This window comes from Globicephala melas, chromosome 13 (assembly GCF_963455315.2).
Source record: "Globicephala melas chromosome 13, mGloMel1.2, whole genome shotgun sequence".
Taxonomy (NCBI): domain Eukaryota; kingdom Metazoa; phylum Chordata; class Mammalia; order Artiodactyla; family Delphinidae; genus Globicephala; species Globicephala melas.
In genome coordinates this window covers 74,305,476-74,326,978 of record NC_083326.1, presented here as the reverse complement: position 1 = coordinate 74,326,978, position 21,503 = coordinate 74,305,476, and the positions used below count along the sequence as shown (strand labels likewise).

The 21,503-nt window shown below is 42.8% G+C and overlaps 1 protein-coding gene across 1 annotated transcript; it reads left to right on the top strand.

Annotated features, from left to right (window-relative positions):
• The first annotated feature begins 1,387 nt into the window (after positions 1 to 1,387).
• Positions 1,388 to 9,161, top strand: RPL6 (ribosomal protein L6). Its single transcript, XM_030860495.3, has 7 exons — positions 1,388 to 1,411; positions 2,362 to 2,586; positions 2,677 to 2,775; positions 4,607 to 4,750; positions 5,317 to 5,365; positions 6,398 to 6,582; positions 7,442 to 9,161. Exons 2-7 carry the CDS (start codon positions 2,362 to 2,364, stop codon positions 7,592 to 7,594), a joined length of 855 nt encoding a protein of 284 aa, XP_030716355.1. The 5' UTR covers positions 1,388 to 1,411; the 3' UTR covers positions 7,595 to 9,161.
• The last annotated feature ends 12,342 nt before the right edge of the window (positions 9,162 to 21,503 follow it).

The following is a 21,503-nucleotide window of genomic DNA, read 5'->3' as shown; positions in this document are numbered from 1 at the left end:
GCCTGCTGATGCAGGGGACATGGGTTCGTGCCCCGGTCCGGGAGGATCCCACGTGTCGCGGAGCGGCTGGGCCCGTGAGCCATGGCCGCTGAGCCTGTGCGTCCGGAGCCTGTGCTCCGCAACGAGAGAGGCCACAGCAGTGAGAGGCCCGCGCACCACAAAAAAAAAAAAAAAAAAAAAAAAAAGAGTGCACTCTATGGATCAGATCCATGCTGTGGGCAAGTTACTGCACCTCTTTGAGTTCCAGTTTCCTCATAATAGTATCCTCTATAGAATTTTTGGGAGGATTAAATAAAATAAAGCAAGGCTCATAGAACAGTTCTAGGCACATAGCATACAGCGTTGCTCTTATTTATCCCTAGTGTATAACTTTTAGCAGAATACTTGGCACATAGTAAGATCCCACAGGGTCCTGCTCCATTACATCATCCACAACCATGATGTACATGGTGATGCTGGTGGTGGTGACAACAAGAACTAACATTTATTTAGCCGTTACCATGCATCAAATACCATTCTTAGTGATTTTTTTTTTTTTTTTTTTTTTTTTTTTTTTTTTTTTTGTGGTACGCGGGCCTCTCACTGTTGTGGCCTCTCCCGTTGCGGAGCACAGGCTCCGGACGCACAGGCTCAGCGGCCATGGTTCACGGGCCCAGCCGCTCCGCGGCATGTGGGATCTTCCCGGACCGGGGCACGAACCCGTGTCCCCTGCATCAGCAGGCGGACTCTCAACCACTGCACCACCAGGGAAGCCCATTCTTAGTGATTTTATGTACATTAACTTATTTAATCTTCCCCCAAACCCTGTGAGGTAGATATGGTTATCTCCATTTTAGAAGTGAAGAAATAGAGTACAAAGTGGCCAGAAATACTTGTAGAGGGAATAAACAACCATGCTCTTTGATGCCTCCATGCCTCTTGCATTTATTGTTCCAATTGACACTTTCATCTGCCAAATTTGTATCTATTCTTCCAAATCCAACACAAAAACAAACTCTGGTGCAAAACTTTCCTAAATCTCCCAGAAGAAATAACTTACAATTATTAATTTACCTGTTTGCTTTTCCCTTGAATGTGTGTTCTTCAGAACAGGAATATATTTTATTCATTTTAAATTCTAGCTTTTTTCCTATTGTATAGCACAGGTAAGCAAATATAAAAAGTTTCAACTTTATGCCGGTTCCCAAAAGTACTTTGAGAATTCTATTGGTCTATAAAATGAAGCATTTTCAGGAAAAAATTTCTCCACTTTCGCCTCCTATTGAGAAAATTAGCTCTGTTTACAGTACGAACGAGGAAAAACTACATTTCCCATGATGCCCCTGACCCGGAAGGAAGTGAGACTCGACACCTCCCGTGATTGCTTATAGACCGGAAGCCGGTGTCTTAGTTCTCTTTCCCATCTTGCAAGGTAAGAATGGCGTCCCCTCTCTGCAAGACTGTATTTCAGGAGCCCAATCCTTCGCCATCTTAACCAGGAGGGTATCAAGTCGACAACTGCAGGGGTCGGACATGCTCAGGGCCATTTGGGAGGCCTCCCAGACCCTTCATTTCTCTCGCTTGGGTTTACGGTGGGGCACGAAGAGGGTGCTGTGGGGCACGAACAGTGTGAGGTGGAATGCTGCAGAGGCTCCGGGGCTCCGGTTGCTCGCCACCCTCCCGGGCTGGGGAAACAGGGCCCCTCCAGGGATTCGTAGCGGGCCAGTGGGGCAGCAGGGACAAGGGCGGCGGCGGCGCGCGCTCTGAATTCGGGACCTGCGTTCCAAAAGACGACGCCGAGCTCGTCTCCGCCACGTTGTGGATTTGAGACTGAGCACAAGTGCAACTTTTCCCGTCTCCCGACGTCCGCGGCCGGAAGTCGCCTGCTGGGCTTCGCTTTTTTCAGTTTGGCCTGAGTTTGGGCCATTTGTGTGTGTGTGTCTTCGCCTCCTAAACGGAATTTCTTGAGTGAGACAGTCTGATAAGAGCAAAAGTCCTGAAAGCAAACGGTTTCAGGTTACAGCCTCGCTGCTTTCTGGCTGTGGAGATTGTTAAAGCTAAGTCTAGGATTTCTAATTCGTAAAACAAAGAATGGAATAGGGACTTTTGACCTCTAAATATATGTAGCGAACAAATAATAGTTGTGAGATATATTCAAATCGTCAAGAAGGTTATACGGTATTGGGGAGACAACCTAAAAGTTAACCATTTATGGATATTGTTGCAGATGTGTGGCGATTTGGAGGAAGGCCTGTATCTTATAGTGGGAGGGGTGTAAAGGATGGAGAAGGAGGACAAGGACTTGCAGTCTGGGAGGCCTGTCGATGTATAGCTATGAGATAATTGGTGAAATGCCTTTTTAAAAAATATATGTATTGGTAGATGGCGGGTGAAAAGCCTGAGAAGCCAGATACTAAGGAGAAAAAACCTGAAGCCAAGAAGACTGATGCTGGTGGCAAGGTTAAAAAGGTGAAGCAGGTTAAGAAGGGGAAGCCCCACTGCAGCCGAAACCCTGTCCTGGTCAGAGGAATTGGCAGATATTCCCGATCGGCTATGTATTCCAGAAAGGCCTTGTACAAGAGGAAGTATTCAGCAGCTAAATCCAAGGTAAGGGATGAGGGGAAGCCCTGAGCATTATGTCTTAACATTAAAACGTTTGTCTGCCTCTGACTTTTTGACGCATTTGTGTCCTACTAGGTTGAAAAGAAAAAGAAGGTGAAAGTTCTTGCTACTGTCACAAAACCAGTTGGTGGTGACAAGAATGGTGGTACCCGGGTGGTTAAACTTCGCAAAATGGTAAGATTTGGAGGAGATTGTAATTTGGGTGTTTAGTTGAAGCTTGAATCCTGTGAGGGTTATTTATTTATTTATTTTTTGGCTGCATTCAGTCTTGGTTGCTGCGCTCAGGCTTTCTCTAGTTGCGGTGAGCGGGGGTGCTCTTCGTTGCGGTGCGTGGGCTTCTTATTGCAGTGGCTTCTCTTGGTGTGGAGCACGGGCTTCAGTAGTTGTGGCTCGTGAGCTGTAGAGCACAGGCTCAGTAGTTGTGGCGCACGGGCTTAGTTGCTCCGTGGCATGTGGGATCTTCCCCGGCCAGGTCTCAAACCCGTGTCCCCTGCATTAGCAGGCGATTGTTAACCCCTGTGCCACCAGGGAAGCCCTCCTGTGAGGATTTTTGTGTGTGTGCTCAGGTTTTAGAAGTGTATGTTTACCAGAGGATTATTAATGGAGGATAGTTCTGGGTTTGCAATTTCGCTTTATTATTTACTGTTCTTAAGTAGAGTTACTTTTCTGTGCTTTTGTTTCTTGTAAAATGGGAATAAAGTTTTGACTCACAGGGTTGTTGTGAGACTTACCATACGTAGAGCCTAGGGTGCGCCCAGACCTGTAGAACATTTGTCCACTAGAGTGGGTGTTTCTTGGCCCCTCTTTACCATGCACAAGACCCAGCGTTTTCTCTGTGAAAAATAAAGGTTTGCTCTGTGATTTCCATTATGGGACTATTGCAGATGTATTACACTCTTCACAGTTGAATATTACTGCACCAGAGGGAAAATGGCGCTTTGATTTCTTCTTGTCACAGGTTTTGTGAGCTGATTTTTCTATTAGGTATTAATGTTTGTGGTAAAAGAAAGACCGTCCACTAAAATGATACAGTTATAAATAGATTATTTTGAGTTACTTGTCATAAGCGAAAGAGTCTGTGTGGGGTCTTTTTAAAAAATTAATTTATTTATTTTTGGCTGCATTGGGTCTTCGTTGCTGTGCGCGGGCTTTCTCTAGTGGCAGAGAGAGGGGGCTACTCCTCGTTGCGGTGCAGGGGCTTCTCTGTGGAGCACAGGCTCGAGGCGCGGGGGCTTCAGTAGTTGTGGCTCGTAGGCTCAGTAGTTGCGGCTTGCGGGCCCTAGAGCGCAGACTCAATAGTTGGGGCGCTCGGGTTTAGTTGCTCCGCGGCATGTGGGATCTTCCCAGACCAGGGCTCGAACCCGTGTCTCCTGCATTGGCAGGCGGATTCTTAACCACTGTGCCACCAGGGAAGCCCTGTGTGGGGTCTTATTTTTACAATAAATGAACTGGCAGTCTTGATCTAAACTAATGTCTATGGTTTTATACAATTTATTCTTTATGGATAAGATGGAAGTGATGCATGTTAATGTGAAGCATATGAACACACTTAATTTGAGTTGGAAAACAAGCCATGCCTTTTTTCATAACATACAAAATTGTGTCAGGCGTGTGTTTCTGGAGAAGTAGGGACCCCAGAGGGTCAGGGACCCCAGAAAAACTTGAGAATCACTGCTACACAACAGTATATAATGATAGCTTGCCATGTAATCTCTAAAGTTTGGTTTATTCCAAATTTACAAAGGTAACTTGCTTGATGCTTTCCCTCTTTGCTTGGACACAGCTCCTTCAGATAAATGGATTCCACCCTATGTTTTGCATGTAAAGCTATTGAAGCAGCGTTGATCTTTTCTACCTTTAAAATATTAGAAGTGAAAATGCAGTAGTGTGAATAAAGTGGTTCAAGTAACTACAGGATTGTAGTGAAGGTTTCACTGACCTCACAACCAGCTCTACTGACTTGATTAGATTATTTAAATAAGTTGGACCTATGGGCTCTCTCCAGCCTAGGTATTATCCTACTGAAGATGTGCCTCGAAAGCTGTTGAGTCACGGCAAAAAACCCTTCAGTAAGCATGTGAGAAAACTGCGTGCTAGCATCACTCCTGGAACCATTCTGATTATCCTCACTGGGCGCCACAGAGGCAAGGTGAGCAGAGCATGACACTTGAGGTACCTGGAGTACTTGATCCTAATAAGTTTGTTCTCTGGATAGGATTTGTTTACCTGTGTGAACTGCAGTTAGTAGCAAGAGGTTCTGTGGGAGAGGTGAGAGTGATCCATAACAAAACCAACAACCCAGTCACTATCATAACGTGTTTAGTCAATAATAGACAATAACTTATTACCAATTCCTGTCGTTGGTAATACTACTTGTTACAGGTGATTCAGATGTCCCTGTACCCAAAAATGTTTATGTATTTGAGTTAACTTCTTAGGATGGATTTGCAGGGATAGAATTACTGAGTTAAAGGGTACTAGTTTTTTTTTAATGTTAAAAGTAGTGGCTGCTCATTAAAAATCAAGCACACAAAAGTACTGCTCGTATCCTAGAGTCACCCCTGTTATTAGTTTGGTAAGTTACTTCCAGAACTGCTGCACATATGCATATGTAGAAATTTCCTTTTTTACCAAATTTAGGAACCTGTGATTTGATTAATTCAGAAGTCAGTTTCTAATTTGTGGAACCATCTAGCATTTCTTTTTAATCTACAGAGGGTCATTTTCCTGAAGCAGCTGAGCAGTGGCTTGCTACTTGTGACTGGTAAGAAGATCCTTGGATTTAATATACTCTGAAATTTGCAGGTCTCCCCACCTTCAGTTTTACTGAGAAATAATTTATATGCATCACTCTTGCGAGTTTAAGGTGTACAACATGATGGTTTGATTTACATATATTGTGAAATAATTACCACAATAGGTTCAATATCCATCTTCACATTTAGATAAAAGAAAAAACTTTTTTCCTTGTGATGAAAACTCTTGGGATTTACTCTTTTGAAGGTTGTATTTTTATTTTAAAAAAAAATTTTTTTAATATTTATTTTGGGTGTGCCTGGTCTTAGCTGTGGCATTGTGGGATCTTCATTGTGGCACGCGGGATCATTAGTTGTGGCATGCTTGTGGGATCTAGTTCCCCGACCAGGGAACGAACCCAGACCTCCTGCATTGGAAGCGCAGAGTCTTACCCACTGGACCACCAGGGAAGTCCTGAAGCATGTGTTTTTAAATGCTTGAAGTATACACTTTGCTCCCACCTAAATAGAAGTTTCAGTGTCATGAGATTCTTTGCCCTATTTCATTGCCTTATGTACACGGGAGGTCTGAGGAAGCAGGTATTTAAAGTTTGCGTGGCAACGTATCACCAGGTATAACTGCCACCTAAAATGCAGAATGGTTGGCTACTAACTCCTAGGAATGCATCCTTCATAAGACTTGTCTTCGTAAGACTTGGTCTGCCCTTGGCACCAGGATGGAGTTCCTGGATAGGGGAAAAGTGAACTGTTTACTCCAAAAAACAGTGCTCAGTTTAAATTTGTCCTCAAGGACCAGTGATTTTTGACCAATCTGTATTAGTGACTATGCTCTCTCCTAATCTGGGTAACTTTAAAATTTGAGGATGGGGGGAGCCTTGGACAAACTGAGATCTTGAAAAAAGCCTGATGCTGACAGTAGAAAGCAGTTTGGAATTTCTTTGGATCCAGAGAAAAGTTAGAGCTTCGACAGGTTTCTTCAAATCCAGTCAGTTCTTGAATCTTTGTATCCCCTTTCCCCTCACTATATTTTCCCCCCTTAGGGCCTCTGTCCCTCAATCGAGTTCCTCTGCGAAGAACACACCAGAAATTTGTCATTGCCACTTCCACCAAAATTGATATCAGTGGTGTGAAAATCCCAGAACATCTCACTGATGCTTACTTCAAGAAGAAGAAACTGCGTAAGCCCAGGCACCAGGAAGGTGAGATCTTCGACACAGAGAGAGAGGTAAGCTATTTCTTTCTTTGCCTCTAATAGCTCTGGCTCTCCTACTTGGGAGTGAAAATAAACAAGGTTAAGAATTGTTGGAAAAAGAAAAGCTGTAAATAATGAGGACTATCTGGGAAATAATATTTTTCCAGATTCTGCTAATTATTTTATTTTTGGCTGCATTGGGTCATCGTTGCTGTGCATGGGCTTTTCTCTGGTTGTGCCGAGCGGGGGCTACTCTTTGTTGTGCGTGGGATTCTCATTGTGGTGGCTTCTCTTGTTGCGGAGCATGGGCTCTGGAGCGCAGGCTTAGTAGTTGTGGCACGTGGCCTTAGTTGCTCCACGGCATGTGGGATCTTCCCTGACCAGGGCTCAAATCCGTGTCCCCTGCGTTGGCAGGTGGATTCTTAACCACTGCGCCACCAGGGAAGCCCAAGAGTTGCTATTATTATATTAAAAATAGGTTGTATTTCAGAGCCCTCCAAGGAAAGAATTATCAAAGTTGACTTCTAGGGACTTCCCTGGTGGCGCAGTGGTTAAGAATCCACCTGCCAATGCAAGGGACACGGATTCAAGCCCTGGTCCAGGAAGATCCCACATGCTGCGGAGCAGCTAAGCCCGTGTTCTGCAACAAGAGAAGCTACCACAATGAGAAGCCCGCGCACCACAACGAAGAGTAGCCCCCGCTCGCCACAACTAGAGAAGGCCTGTGTGCAGCAATGAAGACCTAACACAACCAAAAATAAAAATAATTAATTTTTAAAAATTGCCTTCTAAATATTCCTGGGATTGAGTACTTGTGATGTAGGATTTCTTAGTTAATGTGGAGTTTGGTACTTGTGCCCTTTTTTTTTAAATGATTTTTCTTTTTCTTTAGAAATACGAGATTACAGAGCAGCGGAAGGTTGATCAGAAAGCTGTGGACTCACAAATTCTGCGAAGAATCAAAGCTGTTCCTCAGCTCCAGGGCTACCTCCGCTCTGTGTTCGCTCTTACAAACGGAATTTATCCTCACAAAGTAGTGTTCTAAACTTCTTACAAAGAACCTAATTAAATAATTGGGTCCATTTCCTTTGTGTCTTTTTTCTTTTTTTAATCTGCCTGAAGGTGTGGTGTGGCTCAGCCAATTTGATGGGATGTTAGCCTCTACTAAGAGGAGTGGGATTGGAGGGGAGTGCTATCAGCTGCAGTGGAATCCCCTCTTTGGATCAACATCCTTAGCTTCCTAAGTGTCTTCTCAGCTTTTTCACCCAGCACCTACCAATACAAAGTCGTGGCATTTCCACAGCCATCACTGAACAACAGGTCAGTACTAACGGTACATGGATGAGAAACAAGTGTGGGCTCTCAGGCCACAAACTTTCCTCCCTTTCCATGACTTAACATCCATTTCTGCCCAATTCAGCCCCTCTCCATAGTCATTACTATTAGTTTCTTGTGTATCTAGTTTCTTAAAGCATACACAACAAATTAGTATAATTATTTACCTTGCCCTGTTTTTAACCAAAAACCCCATGTGCAGTACATGCTGTTATATAGATAACAAATGAATTTGATTATTCCATAGGAAATGTCCATCTTTACTGCTGCATAGTGTAGTAGTGCATTCTATGGATATTTGGGTTTCCGTCATTTGTAATTATACTGGTTTCCCCTGCTATCCAAAAGTAGAGTATGCTTCTGAAACTTTGTGTAAGCCAAAATGGCATAAAGTGAAGAAATTACCTTATGACACATCTTGCTAACAGAGGCATAAAATGGGATAAAACACAGATGCTTACAGTTCAAAGTGACGGCTCTGGATGCTGAGATGTCAGAGTGTAGTTCCAGGGAAGGAGCTTGCTGGTGCCACTCCCACTGCCCAGACATGCTGCCGTCTCTAGTGGCTCTCTGCAAAACAAAACCGCTGTTTTCCCCCTTTGCCTTTTTTCATAGAAGTGAAAATCTTGATTTTTTTCTAGTTAACAAAGACAGGTACAAATGAAGTTCTTTCGGTTAAAGCAAACTTTCAGAAAGTGCTGGGTAACAGAGTGCGATGTAGTGAGTAACTTGCGGTGTGCATACAGATGAGCAAGCATCAGATAAGAAGTAGCTTTTTGCTGAGTCAGGATTTAGGCAGTTTTGGTAGGTGGTGCCAAACTGCCCTCCATGGAGGTTGTACCAATTTATACTCATGTATAAGAGTGCCCGTTACCCTACAGGCTCCCTAAAATGATGTGTCATTAGACGTGGGTTTTTTAAGTTATTTTATTGATAATTTACATTTGGTAGAATTGATTTTTTGTGTGTGCAGTGCAGTGGCCTCTGCAGTTTGGGAAGCACCACCAAAGTTCCTTCCAAAAGTCAGTTTCCACTCCTAGTAACCACTGATAAAATTTTTGTTTTTCTAGTTTTGTCTTTTCCAGAACATCATGTAATATATTCTGTGGCATAATATCTGTGACATTTGTTCACATTAATGGTTCAGTAGTTCTTTTGTCAGTCAGCATTCTATTGTATCATTGTGTCACTGTTTATTCTAAAATAATACCCATTGAAAGATATTTGGGTTGTTTATAATTATTGGAGATTATGAATAAAGCCACTATTAACATTCACATACAGGGTTTTGTGTGGACATATGTTTTCATTTCTCTTGGGTTAGAATACTTACAAGTAGGATTGGCTGGGTTGTGTAGTTTAACTTTGTAAGAAAGTTTCAAACCTATTTTGTATCCCACCAGCAATATGTAACAGTTCCAATTATTCCACTTCCTTCTCAGCACTGGCTATTTTCAGGTGGTTTTTTTTTTTCAATTGAGGTATAATTGACAAGTTAGTTTTAGGTGTACAGCATAATTTGTTATTTGTGTATATTTCAAAATGATCACAATAAGTCTAGTTGACACCCATCACCATACATAGTTACAAAATTTTTTTTCTTGTGATGAGAACTTTTAAGATCTATTCTTAATGACTTTTAAATATACAATATAGTGTTATTAACAATAGTGATCGTGCTGTACATGACATTCCCATGATTGTCTTTGTTAATTCTAACGGTTCCAGTAAGTTTGTACTGATAGGTATATAGTGATAAGTTCTGATGCATTTTTTGAAACAAACTCCAACATCACTTCTGACTAAAGCCCTTTAAGTGGCTCCTTATCACTCTAAGGTTTGGCTCCAAAATTATGGCCACGAGTCCTGATTGGCCCATTTCTCCAGTCGACTCATTTTTACTCTGCCCCTCAACATATTAAGTTTTAGTTCCTCAAATTGGGCTGTTTTGCCTGCTTCAGAGCTTTTGCACACCCTGTATGTTGAACTGCCCTTCCCACCATGTGACTGGCCCCTACTAAATAATAATGATAATTTGACTTGTCACGTAGGTTACCCAGGAGCAAGGAAACATTGCTCAGGCCAATGCAAGCGTCTGGTCTACTTTACAGATGTATTACGATAAAGAAAAGGTATTTGTGATTTATCAGTGTCTGTGAGCTTAGGGCTAGAGCTACCTTCAGGGTGTTGAAAAATAAGGTTTCTGTTCGTGCATATTCACACCAGTTCTTAGGTATATGCAAGGATGTTCATTGCAGCACCAAAGGTTCCATCAGTAGGGGATCAGTAGTTTACATCCATACGTTGGAGTATGATGTAGTGTTACAAAGAGTGAAGTAGCTGCATAAGAACTTGTGAAGGGACTTCTCTGGGGTCCAGCTGTTAAGACGCCAAGCTTCCACTGCAAGGGGCACAACAGGTTCGGTCCCTGGTCAAGAAACTAAGATCCCACAAGCTGTGTGGCGCGGCCCCCCCCCCAAAAAAAGAAAACGACAAGATTGATACCCACAAAATATAAATTGTTAAAAATTCAGATTGGTAAGAAAAAGACAAATCTTGATAGACAAAAAGGCAATTCACAAAAGAAGACATATATATTACTAGTATTGACGGAAAAAGATCTAGTTTCCCTAGTAAAGAAATGTACATTTAAAATGAGATACTGATTTTACCTATTAAGATTAGCAAAATATATTTTAACACGTCATGTTGTTGAAGATTTGTTGAAATGAACATTCATGAACTGTTTGTGGAATACAGATGGGCAGAATATTCAAGACAGCAACTTTATAATATGTATCAAGACTCCTAGGAATCTTGAAGAAATCACAAATATACAAAAAAAAGTCATGTAAAGTACATAGTATCTCATTTTGATAAAAAAGATTATATATATGTGGTAGATTGTAAAAATGGCCACAAGAAATCTTTCTGTACATTAAGCAGTGGTTCTCAACTTTTTTTGGTCTCAGGAGCCCTTTACAGTCTTAAATTATTAAAGATATGAAAGAATTTTTTATTTATGTGGGTTATGTCTATTGATACCATATCAAGACCAAATAATTATTAAAAGATTTGTTTTTAAAGACAACAAACCATTCCATGTTAATGCAATATTTTTGTGAAAAACATTTTCCAAAACAAAAATGAGAAGAATGGCATTGTTTTACATTTTTGCAAATTGCTTAATGTCTGGCTTAATAGAAGACAGCTGGCTTCTCATATGTGCTGCTATGTTGAATCTGTTGCATTATCACATATTATGTCCTGCAGCCTCTGGAAGCTATTCTATGCTCGTGAGAGAATGAAAGTGAAAAGACAATATCTTAGTAGCAGCATGATAAATGGATTTCACTTCATGGGTTCATTTTAAGACTCTCAGGGATGCTAAGGATTCCCAGATCATACTTAGAACCACTGCACTAGTCCCTTAGCAAGCAAGGTTCCAGAGGTGGAATCCAAATCTCTACCTTTGAGATGTCCTCCTTTCCAGTCCACCTGCTTCCTACAGCTCTGGCGCATCTGTGCAATGCTTGGGGCAGGACTGCTTGTTGCGGACAAGGCTGGGAACCTCGTGCCTGAGATCCTACTTCCTTAGCATCCAAATACCTCTTGTTTAGTTTTCCTGTTGCTGCTGTAAGAAATTACCACGAACTCTATGGCTTAAAGCATCACAGATATATTCTCTTACAGTTCTGGAGGTCAGAAGTCCAAAATCAGTTTCAGTGGGCTAATGTCAAGCTGTTGGTAGTGAGTGGCCACCCATACCCCTTGACTTGCGATCCCTTCCTCCTAGGTACCCCAGTGCAAATGCTTCTGTCTTCACATCACCTTCTTCCTCTGATCCTAGATCTCTCTTATAAAGACCATTGTGATTACATCCCAACTGGATAATTCAGGGTATCTCCCTGTGAAGATGAGTTTCTCCACTCAAATACTTCTGACACCAAGATGTGTGGGTTTTCCACACCAAGCAATTCTCCAATTCTCTGCAGATACCAACTGAATGTCCTACAATTCAGTTCCGATGCTACCTACCCGGAGTTAGCATGGACCCCACAAGTTAAGGGCTCAGTCGCACAAGACTGTCTCTCACATGATGCCAATCACAAGTACTGGGTCCCCAGGTTACCCACACTTCTGTCTGACTTGGCTACAAATGGAGGGTTCCCACGACTCCCTCCTCAGGTTTGATAATTGGCTATAATGGCTCACAGAACTCAGAGAAACACTTATATTCATTCACCAGTTTGCTATAAAGGATACAACTCAGGAACTGCCAAATGGAAGAGAGAAATAGGGCAAGGTAAGGGTGGTGCCTGGAGCACCATACCCTCTCTGGGTGCACCACCCTCTCAGCACCTCTTGATGTGTTCACCGACCAAGAAGCTCACAAGTATTTATGGAGCTTAATCACCAGCACTACCACCCCTTCCCCACTTTTCCTTAAGTCTGGCTAGGGCTGAAATTTCCAACCTTCTAATCCCTTGGTCTTTCTGGTGGCCGGCTAGGGGTCCCTACCCTAAGTCACCTCATTAACATAAACTCAGGTGTGATCAAAAAGAGCTCCTGGGGCTTCCCTGGTGGTGCAGTGGTTAAGAATCCACCTGCCAGTGCAGGGGACACGGGTTCGAGCCCTGGTCTGGGAAGATCCCACATGCTGCAGAGCAACTATGCCCGTGCGTCACAACTACTGAGTCTGCGCTCTAGAGCCTGAGAGCCACAACTACTGAGCCCACGTGCCACAACTGCTGAAGCCCACGCGCCTAGACCCATGCTCCACGAGAAGCCACCGCAATGAGAAGCCCAAGCAGCACAACGAAGAGAAGCCCCCGCTCGCCGCAACTAGAGAAAGCCCGCGCGCGGCAACAGACCCAATGCAGCCAAAAAAAATTAAATAAATTTTAAAAAAGAGCTCCTTATGAATAACAAAAGATGCTCCCATCACTCAGGAAAATTTCATGGGCTTTAGGAGCTCTGTGTCAGTAACCCAGCACAAAGACCAAATATATTTTTATCAGGTCTTTAACTTAATCACACCTGCCAAGTACCTTTTGCCATATAAAGTATTGATAATATCCACAAATTTGCAGGATTAGGACAGGGACATACTTCGGGACTATTATTTAGCCTACACCACCTGCCAAGCTCTGGTTACAAGGGTTTGGGGAGGGTTCCTGCTCCATTCCAAGGCCTGATTCTCACCTTTAGAAGCTCTAAGTGGCTTGTTTGTTTGCTTTTTGGCCACACCTCGAGGCTTGTGGGATCTTAGTTCCCGGACCAGGGATCCAACCCACGCCCCCCGCATTGGAAGTGCAGTCTTAACCACTGAACCGCCAGGGAAGTCCCCTAGAAGCTCTAAGTGTTGAACAGACCCCAGTGCTACCCTCCATGTATATAATTCAAAATAAAAACAGTGTCAAAGTGGAAAATACATGGAAGGAAAGGCAACCATGTTCTGAATCTCCCCATAGATTGTACAAGTATAAAATTGGAATTTCTTTGGGAAAATAGGGTGTGGAATAATTCATTCAAAAAATATTCATTGAGTGCAGGTCAATTGAAAATGGTGTAGAGGTTAAAGTTATAGCTTTGGGGGATCCAGTGGACTTGGATTTGAATCCTAATTTTGCTGCTTATTCATTTACCTTTCAGATAATCAATATGCTAATAATGGCAAATGATGTGGTCCTATTTGCTAAGCAAAATATATACTTTTTTTTTAGAATTGTTTTATTGTGGTAAATTATATATAACAAAATGTACCATTTTAAGTATATAGTTCAGTGGCATTAAGAATTTAATATAAAGACTTCCCCGGTGGTGCAGTGGTTAAGACTCTGAACTCCCACTGCAAGGGGTGCAGGTTCGATCCCTGGTCGGGGTACTAGGATTCCACATGCTGCATGGTACCCACGGCGTGGCCAAAAAACAAATAAAAAATATGAGAAAGTCATTAAAAAAACATAAAAAAAGTTTAATATGCAATATTTAATATATATGTATTTAAATATATAAGCATTAATTAATATATAAGTATTTGATTAAATAATAAGTATTTAATATATTTAAAAATACATTTAATGTATACAGTCTAACAAAAGAGACAGGCATCTAAATTTTTATTAATAATTATTTAATTGCAGTTAAGATAGGTACAACGAAGAAAAGGTATAGTGTGCAAAGAGGTTGAGAAACAGGAGGATTTGTCATGTTTGGGGGAGCCAAGGAATTTCCCTATGAGGTAGCTGAGACCTGAAGGATGAATAGGAGTTTGCCAAGTGAAACAGGTGGGAAGTGCAATCTGGCCAGGGAACAGCATGTGCAAAGGCCCGGAGTAGGAACAGTTGTACAAGAGGTAAAGAACTGGAAAGAAGCCAGGGTGACTTTCTTTGATCAAGATTGACATTGGCTTGAGGTGAGGTAAAGAAGCAGATGAGGGGTGGGAGCAGGGGGGGGCTGCAGTGGCTGCAAAAGGTGATACAACATTGTGAATTCATGTGTGAACTGTTTTTGTAAGGCACATTCAAAGTCATTTAGCACTAAGAAGCCTTTACAAAGCAGCTACTTTAAGCACCATGCCAGGCACTAGGGACTTAGGGTTAAAAACTCAGTGGCTGATAATAGCAAGCATGTAGTGGACCCCTCCAGGGTCTGTGGGTTGGCTCTTCTTCAAGGATGAGATCTGCAGGGCTTGGCTCCAGGCTGGTGGCTCAGGCCTCCCCACATGTCCAATTCTGGGACCAGCAGCTCCCGGAGTGTGTGCTTTTATTGACAGATGACAAATTGAACAAGAATATTTGACCTCTGCTCACATCACGTCTGCTAAAATGCCATTGACCAAAGCACGTCACAAGGCCAAGCCCAGCTTTATGGGTCAGGGAAATTTACTCCACCTGCTCTGATGGGAAGTTTGGGAAAGACCCTGTATTTGCTTCCTAAGGCTGCAGTAACAAAGTACGACAAACTGGGTGGCTTAAAACAACAGAAATCCATTGTCTCACAGTTCAGGAGACTGGAAGTCCAACTTTAGGGTGTCAGCAGGGTTGATGCCTTCCAGAGGCTCCGAATGAGAATGTATTCTATCCTTCTCTCCTAGCTTCTGGTAGTTGCCCACCAACCTCAGTGTTTCTTGTCTTGTAGAAGTATCACTCCAATCTCTGCCTCTGTCATCACGTGGTCTTCCCTCTATGGCTCCTCTGTATCTCTGTGTCCAAATTTCCCTCTTCTTAGACAAGTATCATATGATATCATGTATATGTGGAATCTAAAATGTGATCCAAGTAAACTTATTTACAAAACAGAAACAGGGTCTTCCCTGGTGGCACAGTGGTTGGGAGTCCGCCTGCCAATGCAGGGGACACGCGTTCGTGCCCTGGTCCGGGAAGATCCCACATGCTGCGGAGCGGCTGGGGCCGTGAGCCATGGCCGCTGGGCCTGCGCGTCCGGAGCCTGTGCTCCGCAACGGGAGAGGCCACAACAGTGTGAGGCCCACGTACCGCCAAAAAAAAGAAAACAGAAACAGACTCACAGACATAGAAAACAAACTTATGGTTACCAAACAGAAAAGGTGGGGGAGGGATAAATTAGGAGTTTGGGATTAGCAGATACAAACTCCTATATATAAAACAGATTAAACAACAACATCCTACTGTATAGCACAGGGAACTATATTCAATATCTTGTAATAACCTATAATGGAAAAGGATATGAAAAAGAATATATATATGCATAACTGAATCACCTTGCTGTACACCAAAAACTAACATAGCATTGTAAATTAACTATACTTCCATAAAAATAAAAATTAAAAAAAATTATCATAAAAAAAAATTTCAAGACTTCCCTGGCGGTCCAGTGGTTAAGACTCTGCACTTCCAGTGCAGGGGGCATGGGTTCGATCCCTGGTCAGGGAACTAAGATCCTACGTGTCGCGTGGTGTGACCAAGAAAAGTTTTTTCTTCCTCTTCTTAGAAGGACACCAGTCTTTGGATTAAGGTCCACGCTAATCCAGTATAACATCATCTTAACTTGATTACATCTGCAAAGGCCCTGTTTTCAAATAAGGTCACATTCACAAGTTCTGGGTGGACACGAAGTTGGGAGACACTATTCAACCCCCAGTATAGTCACATAATAAAGAGTATGGATGTATGACTTTAATAAATGGAGAAAGTAAAGAATTGAGAACACTTTCCAATCTACCACAAAGTTACAGCAAAAGCCCAGAAAAGGGAAAACCCAGAAAAAGGGATGATATATGTGAACTCTAAGTATTTTAGAACATTCAGTAGGTGGAAAGGGGCTGAGGACTGTGAGAAGTGACACTTTTGCCCAATAAGAGCCTGATCGTGAAGATTTTGTGGGGACCCAGAGGAAATCAAGAGAGATCACTACAGGATTTTTTAAAAATTAATTAGTTATTTTTTTCTGCGTTGGGTCTTTGTTGCTGCGCGTGGGCTTTCTCAGTTGCGGCGAGCGGGGGCTACTCTTCATTGCGGTGCGCATGCTTCCTTATTGTGGTGGCTTCTCTTGTTGTGGAGCACGGGCTCTATGTGGGCAGGCTCAGTAGTTGTGGCGCACGGCCCATGGCATGTGGGAACCCGTGTCCCCTGCATTGGCAGGTGGATTCTTAACCACTGCACCACCAGGGAAGTCCCTCAGTACAGGATTTTAAAGCCAGGAAGTGACTTCATAATCACGCTTGCATTTTATTTTTATTTTTTAAAAAATTCATTAAAGGGCTTCCCTGGTGGCGCAGTGGTTGAGAGTCCGCCTGCCGATGCAGGGGATACGGGTTCGTGCCCCGGTCTGGGAAGATCCCACATGCCGCAGAGCGGCTAGGCCCGTGAGCCATGGACGCTGAGCCTGTGCGTCCGGAGCCTGTTGCTCCGCAACGGGAGAGGCCACAGCAGTGAGAGGTCCGTGTATCGCAAAAAAAAAAAAAAAAAAAAAAAAAAAAAATCATTAAAAAAAGAATTTTGTTTATTTGGCTGCACCAGGTCTTAGTTGCAGCATGCAGGATCTTAGTTGCGGCATGTGGGATCTAGTTCCCTGATCAGGGATCGGACCCAGGCCCCCTGCACTGGGATCATGGAGTCTTAGCCACCGGACCACCAGGGAAGTCCCCACACTTGCATTTTAGAAAGATCACTCTAAATGAGGACTGGTTTAAGGAGGACAAGGAAAAACTAAAATACCCTAGCAATGTGAACAGTGGCAGGAATCTGATCAACAAATTGATTTTTTTTTTTTTTTACTAATTACAACATTCAATGCAAATTTTTATGAAAAAGAAACAAGCTCTGATATAAAAATAAGTAACTTCCAGGGCACAGCCTAAAATAATCCTAAAATTGTGGAGAAAAAACCCCCACAAGTGTGATCCTGGAGTCCTAGTGCTGCTTTAGATTGAATTCCTTCATGACAAGGATATTAAAATGAAAATATCCACCCGCAGATTCTCCTCCTCACATAACAGTTTCCTCCTCTGCACTTTTTTCAAGTTATTAGATGCACACATATGTAGTCCATATTAGTGTAGGTAAACTCCTGTGTTTTGATTTTCTTCATAGACTATTATTTCATAAATGTTTATATTGCTGTCAAAGTTTCTTAATTATCCTTTTTAATGGCTTCATACTATTTCATATAAATGTACATCATTATAAATAAATAGGCTTTTGAATACAACTGTTTTCTTTTGAATTATAGTTTCTTGCTCTGTTCTCCCACTCATTTTCCTTCCCTAAAACATCCTATTTCAGGGAATCATAGCTCCATCTCTGTTATGGATTGAATTGTGTCCCTTCAAATTCCTATGTTGAAGTCCTAACCCCCAGTACCTCAGGGTCTGATCTTATGTTATGGAGTAGGATTTTTACAGAGGTGATAAATTAAAATGAGGTCATTAGAGTGGCCCCTAATCGATAAGACTGGTGTCCTTATAAGAAGAGGAAATGTGGACACAGACCCGCATTGAGGAAAGACAATGGGAAGACACAGGGAGAGGACAGCCAGCTACAAGTCAAGGAGAGAGGCCTGAAATAGTTCCTTCCCTCACAGCCCTCAGAAGCAACCCACCCTGTTGATTATAGACGTCTAGCTTCCAGAGCTGTGAGACAACTTTCTGTTGTTTAAACCGCTCAGTTTGTGATACTTTGTTATGACAGCACTACCAAACTAAGAATGTCTCCCAGGCAGGTGCCCAGCCTTTAATCCTCATAGCCCCCCTCAGCCACTCCCTAAACTCCCATATCTTCTCAAGTGCTTTTGAATTCACCCACTTCATTCCATGCCACTAGACACTCACCTAAGCCCAAGTTCAAGTTCACGTCTGGATTCCTACGACAGCCCAAGTAGTCATCCAGCCTATAGGCTGAGCCGTTCTCCACAAGGCAACCAGAGGATCTTTCTAAAATGCAAAGGCTAATAATAATAATAGTAAATTAAAAATTTTTTTAAATAAATATGCAAAGGCAATTCTCTCATTCTCCTCAAATTTCTCCGCTGATTTCTCATTGCTCTTTCGGGAAAATTCCTTTAACATAGCTCACAAGCCCCTTCCTGATCAGACTCCTGCTTTCCTCTCAAGCTATTTCTCTCCAATCTGCACCCTACACCCTAACAATCTCTGCCCTTCAACTCTTCAGCTAGAAAGGGCAGCTTCTGGCACTAGTTTGGGGTTCAGAGGACTGGTTCCAGAATGAGTTTCCCTGGGTTCAGATCCCAGCTCTGCCTCTTCCTAGCTGTGAGAACTTCCTCCTTCAGTGCCTTGATGTCCCCATCTGTAAAATGGGATAACAAAAGTGCCTACCCCGTTTGGTTGTGGTGAGTATATTTGAAGCATCCCTGGCACATGGGAAGTAACAAATATGAGTTATTATTCTTCTGGTCTCTAATCTACCCTTTTCTCTCTCACCTCTGAGATTTTGCACATGTTCTTCTGAAGCCCTGGAATACTCCTCTCTTCTACGAGCCTTCCCCCACTTGACTAATTTCAATCATCCCTTTGGATCAGTTTCTGAGCCTCAGCGCTATTGATATTTGGGGCTGGATAATTCTTTGTTGGGTGCAGGGGAGGTTGTCCTGTGGATTGTAGGATGTTTAGAAGCGTCCCTGATCTCTACTCATTAGATGTCAGTCGCATCCGACCCTAGTCATGATGATAATTATCATTTTCAGACGTTGCCAAATGTCCCAAGGGTCAGTGAAATAACCCCCAGTTGAGAACCGCTGCTCTAGCTCTTCTGTGCCCCCGCCCCAAGCCTCATCCCAAATACAGATCAGGTGCTCCTGGTCTGTACTCTCAACCTGTCCCATCACTGACAGGACTTCTTGCCCTGCAGCATATGTTCGGATTACTTGTCTTCTCCCCCATTAGATTTTAAGCTCCTTGAGGATAGGAGCTATGACTTAGTTATAAGAGCCTAGCAGAGAGTAGGAACTTAATAACTCCTTGTTTTGTTTTGTTTTAAATTTATTATTTTATTAAATTTTTGGCTGCGTTGCATCTTTGTTGCTGTGCGTGGGCTTTCTCTGGTTGCGGCGAGCGGGGGCTACTCTTCGTTGCAGTGCGCGGCCTTATTGTGGTGCGCGGCCTTCTTATTGCGGTGGCTTCTCTTGTTGCGGAGCACAGGCTCTAGGTGCGCGGGCTTCAGTAGTGGTGGCACGAGAGCTCTAGAGCGCAGGCTCAGTAGTTGTGCCGCACGGGCTTGGTTGCTCCGCAGCATGTGGGATCTTCCTGGGCCAGGGCTTGAACCCGTGTCCCCTGCATTGGCAGGCGATTCTTAACCACTGTGCCACCAGGGAAGCCCCAATAACTCCACGTTGGATGAAAATTTTCTATGGGTAAATTTCTAGGAGTGGAACGATGGATCAAAAGGCATGGTCCTTTTATGCCTTTTGGATACGTGTGGCCAAAGTGCTTTCCCCCAAAGACCATACTGATTTAAAGTGCCACCAGCAATAGATGGTGTGTTTACCCCAGAACTTCACCATGCCGGGGTTCAAATGAAAATCTTTGAATTAATAGGTAAAAAATGGTGCCATATTTAATAATAGCTCATATGCATTGAGAGCTTCTTCATTCCAGGCATGGTGCTAATGGTCCTGCCGTATTAACTCATTTAATCCTCACAAAAGTGCTATGAGGTCGGTACCATTACTATCATCCTATTTTAAGGTGGGAAAATGCAGCACAGATGTGAGGAATAAGTTGTCAAAGGTAACACACAAGGGAGGTAGGACCCAAATCCACGCAGGCCATGATTCAAGCACTACGCATCCTGCATTTCATGCAAATGCTTTTCTTTGGTTACTAAATCTTCCCACCCACCATCCTCACGTTCCTTTAGCTAACTCATACACACCAGTTACCAGCATTAAATGTGACATCATGGTGGTCATTTTGTAATGTGAAGAAATATCGAATTACTATGTTGTGAACCTGGAACTAACATAGTGTTGTAGGTCAATTATGTTTCCAAAACAAACAAACAAACAAACTCATAGGAAATGAGATCAGATTTGGGGTTACCAAATCTGTGGAGGTGGGAGTTGGAAATGGGGGTGGGGGAGAGGGAATTGGATGAAGGTGGTCAAAAGGTACAAACTTCCAGTTATAAGATAAATAAGTACCAGAGATGTAATGTACAACCTGATTAATATAATCAACACTGCTGTATGTTATATATGAAGGTCGTCAAGAGAGTTAATCCTCAGAGTTCTCATCACAAGGAAAAGACATTTTTTCTTTTCTTTTGTTTGTATATGGGATGATGGATGTTCGCTAAACTCATTGTGATAATCACTTCATGATGTATGTAAGTCAAATCATTATGCTGTACACCTTAAACTTACACAGTACTGTATGTCAATTATATCTCAAAAAAACTGAAAGATCAACAACAAACCCCCCCAGGACATCCTCAGGGAACCTTCCTCATTTCTCAGATCAGGTCCCTGGACTTCTCATCCCCTTTGGAATTACTTATTCCAAGTCATTTCCCCATCCTAAGCTTCTGGAGGGAGGGAAGATGCCTTTTTCCTAGAGAGGAGTGCCAAACCTAACATTTTGCCAGCACAAAGTAGGCACTCAGTGAATACTGAATGAATGAAAACATAGAGTGTTTGCTTTTCCTCTTGTGCAAACTCTAAGATTGTGTCTTTTGCCCACTTTTCCTTTGTGAGGGCTACCGTTTTTTAATGTAAGTTTTTGTTTGCAGCAGGGAAGTGCTTGCAAATTTGTTAAGTAAGAATTGGAAATTCCAGTGCGGTACGGCCTCTGATGTCCACAAGGGGGCGAGAGAGGACGTGGCATCTTTCGGAGCTCCAAGGTGCTGATTCCTCCAATGACAGTTGCACGTCATGCTGCTTCATCGTTGGGCTTTTCATCGTTTAGCTTTTCATCAACGTGGAGGCTTGCCCCTTAAGTTACCGTAATCAAGGGAGCTCTAAGGAGAATTTCTCCCTCTTCATTTTCAAAAGCTTTTTCATCCGATTTCCTTTCTCTGCTGCCTCGTAGACTCACCTATGAGCTGACAGAATCTTCCTTGAAATAAATTTAAAAAAAAAAAGAAGAAAACAGGGCCGACCAGATCACTTGGAAAAAAAGATTT

What these genes read in the sequence shown, in the direction of transcription:
- RPL6 (XM_030860495.3), top strand. Translation starts at nt 2,362, where the DNA reads ATGGCGGGTGAAAAGCCTGAGAAGCCAGATACTAAGGAGAAAAAACCT. An exon ending in ATTCAGCAGCTAAATCCAAG is followed by an intron (nt 2,587 to 2,676) that starts GTAAGGGATGAG and finishes GTGTCCTACTAG; the next exon opens with GTTGAAAAGAAAAAGAAGGT. An exon ending in TCTTCGACACAGAGAGAGAG is followed by an intron (nt 6,583 to 7,441) that starts GTAAGCTATTTC and finishes CTTTTTCTTTAG; the next exon opens with AAATACGAGATTACAGAGCA.